Source organism: Formica exsecta, unplaced genomic scaffold, assembly GCF_003651465.1.
Source record: "Formica exsecta isolate Colony F162 unplaced genomic scaffold, ASM365146v1 scaffold458, whole genome shotgun sequence".
Taxonomy (NCBI): Eukaryota; Metazoa; Arthropoda; class Insecta; order Hymenoptera; family Formicidae; genus Formica; species Formica exsecta.
The window spans coordinates 15,899-21,768 of NW_021851814.1; the positions used below are offsets into that span (position 1 = coordinate 15,899).

Here is a 5,870-nt window from a genome sequence, read left to right on the forward strand (position 1 = left end):
TCCATATATAATAATTACATAATAATAAGAAAAAAGTTATTTTGCTCTCTATATATTAAAAATAAATGGATGTTACTTTATGATGTATATACCTTCAAATGACGTATTATAGGCTTGATGCGTCCATAATTATAATTATCAAGTATATCTTTTTCAAACTCCTTAAAACATAATCGCCAATAACGATATCGTGCATCACTAAAACTGGCTTTACTGTTATTCAAAGGTTTAGGGACTACGGACCAATATCTAGAATCCGCCGGCTGATACTGCAAAACGTGCAATTTGGCAAATTATACGCGTGGTTCAAAAGTGATATAATTAATGAATTAGTGCAGATTATTTGTCATTTTTCTATGTTAAATTTTATTTAAAATAAAGTAGCAAATTTTTAGAAAAAAAATTTGTAAAATGTCTTGCTAGGTGAAAAAAATGTATCAAAGTCACAATGGCTTTCTATTTCTTTGAATAATAAATTTGTATTTTTCAAAACTATAATTTTTTATTATTATCCTTGTTTGATACACACGATAAATCTTTTGCACTAATGTAATATTTTATGTTACTTTTTCTAAAATAGACAATTTTGAACAGTTTGGTGGTGTTTTACAGCTCGAAAAAAGTAATACAGGAACCACATCAATATCAACCGACTTTCCAGAAAGTTGAAACGAAAGCGTAAACGCTGGTCCGGCTTTTTTTATTGTTATCTAGAAACAAAAAGAGAAAATGTAATTTTTGTTTAGTTTTTGATGCCCTACGATATTAGCTAGAATACTGTATGTATGTTTTAATATTTTACTTACTGAGATATCACCACTCAATACAATTCGACTACTTTTACTGGTTTCGTGAGCCACTTTACTTAAAATGCTTTCTATCCAAGTACGAAATTTTTCTTGATTTAGATACGATTGATTATCAATTAAAGACTTCAGTTCTCTAAACAGACAAAAAACACAATTTCTCTTTTTTTCTAAATCATATAAAAAGCGCTTTAGTACGATTTATTTACTTTAATGCCTTTTCTAAGTTTAATGTATCGTGTGACATATCTCTATCTGTCCAAGGCGTAAGTATCTTAGTATAACCTGGTTGATCTGAGCTAAACTGTAATGATTAATAGGTACTTATTATTACACATATGTGCAAATTATATATTTTAATTTAAAAAGAACTAATATTATATATTGTATAATATATTAACAAAATAATAAAATATTAATATCATCTATCCATGTGTAATTCTATATATATATATATAAGATATAAAAGTAATACATCAATGCTGAATACAAATCATATGGACATTATATGGATATGTCGATATCCAGTAGATATCGATTAGATATGTAGCTCTGTGTGGGTGATTTTCATACAATAAACGAGCAATTTTATTACGAAAAAGATGTGATATTACGATGACGTAGAAATGACAGATGACAGATATATTGTCATTTGCGATAAAATTTGATTATATAAATGTTGATCAAAAATATGTGAATACACAAATATAATATATGTGAATGCATAAATATATATGTGAAATTGTCTTTCGCTGATTTCGCACATAAATATTTGCATTCATTTAGCATTTTTTATAAACAGATAGCGGTTTATTATAAGAAGTAACAAATATCATAAAATACAAATATATATCGATGCAAAAAAATAAAATTTATTTCAAAAATATATCAACTAAATAGTTTAAATGTTTAACAACAAAAAGATTATTTAATTTCCTATATATCAAAAAAATTTTTTTAATTTTGTATTATTAACTTGGATTAATAAGCTTTCCGTAAAAGTGGAGGGATTACGGAGAGCCAAATACTCGATTGTGATTGGTCGATTTTCTTAGCGCTGTGAGCGTATTTCGGACCGCAGCCCTAGGGTGCGTTCCGTTTCACGCATTGAGCGCATAGATCGCCTGGTGAAACGAAACGCACACCTAGAGAAGTCTCGGAAGGAAAAGAGGCCACAACATAACCTTTCAATTCTAATCTAGTCAGTCTATGTTCGCCACGTGTTTGTAACACGTTTTGTAACGTGAATTTGAGATTTAATTGAAGACGTGAGACTGTGTATATGTATGAAAGAAGAAGAGGGGCTAAAGACGACATTTTTTCCAGATAGAGAAGAAAATCATGACAATCTCGGAATTCACGTAATATCGACAATTATAATCGATATCAGTCTAGTGTTTCACTGTAAGACTATAGCGAGACTACAAAATGTCGCGAATAATAAATGCGAAGGAAGTAATCCTGACGAGTGATACTACTGGAGAAAGTTGGAGTGCTGCGGTATGGGATCCACGGAATGGTTCAATGTTGTCTGTATTTAAAAATGCGTCAGCGCTCGGCCATGGCACTCTTCAACTTCTGAGCGATAGCTACATACTGGGCGCCAGTGCCACGAAATCGCGTTTATACATCTGGCCGCTGAACAGCCCATCACCCTTGTCCAATATCCACCTAACTACAACGGGTAAAATAAATGCCCTGACTTGCACACCGAACGGCTCCTACATAATCACCTCAGTGGACGAAAAAATATTCATCTGGCAGACCTGCAACGGCAGAATGCTGGCCAATCTAAACGCGCATTATCAGACTATTAACTGTTTGGCGATCACGACGGACGGTTCATTCTTCGCTAGCGCTGGCGAGGATGGTATCGTGTTCGTATGGTCTCTCTATAAAGTGTTGAACGATAAGCGTGACCGTTCTCACGTTTATTCCTTCGATGATCATACTATGCCAATCAAAGATATGCTCTTTGGCTTTTGCGGCGCTCGCACAAGATTATACACAACTTCGTTGGATGCAAAATGTAACATCTATGAGCTCGGCAGTGGAGAGCTTATGGTTTCATTGATATTTGACGTGCCGCTTACAGCGATCACCGTGAATTCCCGCGAAAGCGAATTCTTCGTGGGCTGCACGACCGGTGATATATTCCAGTGTCATCTGCACGAACCGCCACGCGGAACCGTGAAACATGTGAAGAATGAGGAGAAAGCTGTGTTCAGAGCTCACAAGTCGCACGTCACTGCTCTGTCGACATCCATAGACTGTTGCACTCTGCTGTCTGGATCTACCGATGGAGCCGTCCATATCTGGGACATTGTCAGTCGGCAGGTGCTCAGAACGATTAAGCACAAGGGGCCAGTTACTGCCGCATTCTTCACGATGGGGTTTGAAAATTTTTGGGCCTCTACCCTCGAGCCGCGCTTGAAGGTGCATAGTCTGGAGAGGGTGTCGGAAACTAATGACAATGAATCGAACGACGTTATCAAAGTTATTTCCAGAGGACGAAATCCGGCAGAAATTCTGGACTTTCAATCGTATGTGGGAAATACCGTTGATTCTTCAGAACGGGAAGAGTTGATAAAGCAATTGAAGGAAAAGATTAACGAGTTGAAAAAGAGCAATACTGGCCTATTTGTGTATAGTGCCATGCATATCCTGCCAGAAATGAACGATGAGTGATGGACGATATTGAAAATATAATAAAGATTTTATCTATCTTTGTGAAATAGACAGAAAATTTAATTATACCTTATAGGATTAAAAAATATACAATGCAAAAAAGAAAGATAAAGAGAGGTATTAGATACCATCTTTTTCTTTATATGAAAATATGTATTATGTTGTTGAAAGACAACACAATCTTTTACAAATCATAAAAATATAATTACGAAAAAGATCAAACATTTTTTTTTACCCTCGAAAAAATCTTTATTCGTAAATTTTTGACAAATATAATAAATGCACAAATACTTTTCTATTTTATTATTGTTTTGTACTATTTTGTTATATTTTATTATTGTATTTGTATTCTATTATTTTATTTTATTACTGTTTTTTTATTATTCTATATTGTTTCTTTTTTCGCGATATTCAAGTATTTATAGTCCCATTAACGCTAGACGAGATTTTGTATTTTATTTTAGATTGAAACCTAATGTTGCGAGATATATTATATTCTCGTAGTGTTATCTGTAAAGGGTGTCACTAATTATCTTTACTAATTAGGATATTAGACGGGAAAATAATTTCTTTGGCGGATGATCTGCTATCGCCGAATCGAAAGATGACGTGCTATTCTTCATCCTTCTCCTTCTTCAAAGTACTATATTATAAATAACATCTTTTTTTTAAATAGTGTAGTGTAAGATAGGTAAGATATAAGTAAAAATGACATTTTATTGCAGAATCTGAAAAAAGATTTTTCTCGCGATATTGAATAAAATATCTGTAAGCACGGTAGAACGCTTTTCTCTTTCTCGCTAGTCTTTTCGCGACATTAAACTATATATTTTATTCTTTTTTTCTTTCTTTCTAAACATATATGCGCGCATACTCCGTACCAGTATTCCTTATCCATATCTCTATACACGTGTACAATTAATTAGGCAGCGAGTCAGTTAAATGTTAAATACGATTTTCATCGGCGCTCCTTTATATTTAAATGAGCTGGTAGGCGCATACAAATGAAACCTTCATGAGAACACTATATCTGTCACAGATAAATTAATCGCGAGGCAACATCGCATGCACATTGTCTCTTTAGGTGAGTCAATGAGCTACCGGTTCGTCTAATTTTTAGTTACATCCGATGCATCTTGACTATTCGTGACTTCTAATGGTATTGATCGTTCCACATTTTTACCTATTTTTGTAAAAGAAATTTATTCGGAAACATCCGATGTAAGTCCACAATTACGTATTCTCTATTCTCTCCCTCATTGCAAATAAATTTTTCTCTAAAATTCTTTATACATGAACGAGTCATTCCATAAGTATTGCTTAGAGAACTTTATTGTACGAGGTACGTTGGAAAAAAATGTACATATGTTACCAGCATTTATTATTTATATGGCACGTGAAAGAGGAAATATATAAATTAAGAATTTGTGTTGTAAAATTCCCAATCTTTGAAACTGAGAGATGGCTTTACCAATATTGAAACCTTTTCTATTCATAGTTCTAGTGTTTTCGATGCAACAGTCACAATGTATCCAGTGTGCGTAAACGAGGGAACGATACGAAAAAATATCGCGCGATCACGTTAGGGAGATCATCCTCACTTTGGAAAATCGCATTCGGTGTTCAGAAAATGTCACGCACAGTAATTCATCATAATCTGTCGCACGATAATCGCATCACGCGTGTACAAATCTATATATTATCCTGCATCATTGTAATCGTAGCCTCCTTTTACGCCTACGTCAGCATTGACCGAATTACTATAATTGACACCCCCATATTCTAGCTAGGAATGTTCAAAAGTGCGTCTAGGGATCAATTTATTTTTTGATAAATAGGGTTTTCCATCCTAGGGGTTGCGTAGTACATCAAAATCGACCGCGTCGTCAAAATTAATAATATATATCTTTATACTATACATCTCGCCCATAAAATGACGGTAACCATTTACATTGAAATGGTATATAAAAAAGGAAGCTTATGGAAAAACCTTGAAAATTTTATATTAAGAAAAGAAAAAAAAAGATGTAAAAAAACAGCTCGTTCTCTCATAGAAAAGTATCCATAATGAAATATATTCTTTGATTCAACGACATACATATTGAAATGATATGATTGGCATAGGTAAATGTAACGCGTTATGCGCAATACTAATAATATTTTCTTCTTTTGATAGTATAACAATAATTATTATAAAACTGAAATCATAATTGAAATCACCGACAATATTCGTCGATAATATTTTGCCAGCATCATCTTTGGCCGACAGTATGTATTCATCAATATACAAATGTTTGTATCTTTATTATACATCTGATTAGGCAAATAACTTGATCGTTTTTACAAAGGAATAATTCTATCCGTCTTGAAAATTTT

At 33.4% G+C, this 5,870-nt stretch overlaps 2 protein-coding genes across 2 annotated transcripts in view; one reads left to right on the forward strand and one right to left on the reverse strand.

Annotated features, from left to right (window-relative positions):
• Window positions 1-1,111, reverse strand: part of LOC115240871 — a 2,091-nt gene extending 980 nt beyond the window's left edge. The window contains exons 1-4 of the mRNA XM_029816278.1: window positions 1,016-1,111; window positions 807-942; window positions 567-710; window positions 93-269 (exon numbers count right to left, since the gene is read on the reverse strand). Of these exons, the coding sequence (XP_029672138.1) occupies window positions 93-269; window positions 567-710; window positions 807-942; window positions 1,016-1,053 (495 nt within the window). The 5' untranslated portion in view covers window positions 1,054-1,111. The remainder of the gene's footprint in view (window positions 1-92; window positions 270-566; window positions 711-806; window positions 943-1,015) is intronic.
• An 828-nt stretch (window positions 1,112-1,939) lies between these two features.
• LOC115240869 (WD repeat-containing protein 18-like) lies at window positions 1,940-3,702 on the forward strand. The gene has a single exon (XM_029816274.1). The coding sequence runs from the start codon at window positions 2,235-2,237 to the stop codon at window positions 3,492-3,494; it is 1,260 nt and encodes a 419-aa protein (XP_029672134.1). The 5' UTR covers window positions 1,940-2,234; the 3' UTR covers window positions 3,495-3,702.
• The last annotated feature ends 2,168 nt before the right edge of the window (window positions 3,703-5,870 follow it).

Bases quoted from the DNA above. Each gene is read 5' to 3' on its own strand.
- LOC115240869 (XM_029816274.1), top strand. From the start codon at position 2,235: ATGTCGCGAATAATAAATGCGAAGGAAGTAATCCTGACGAGTGATACT.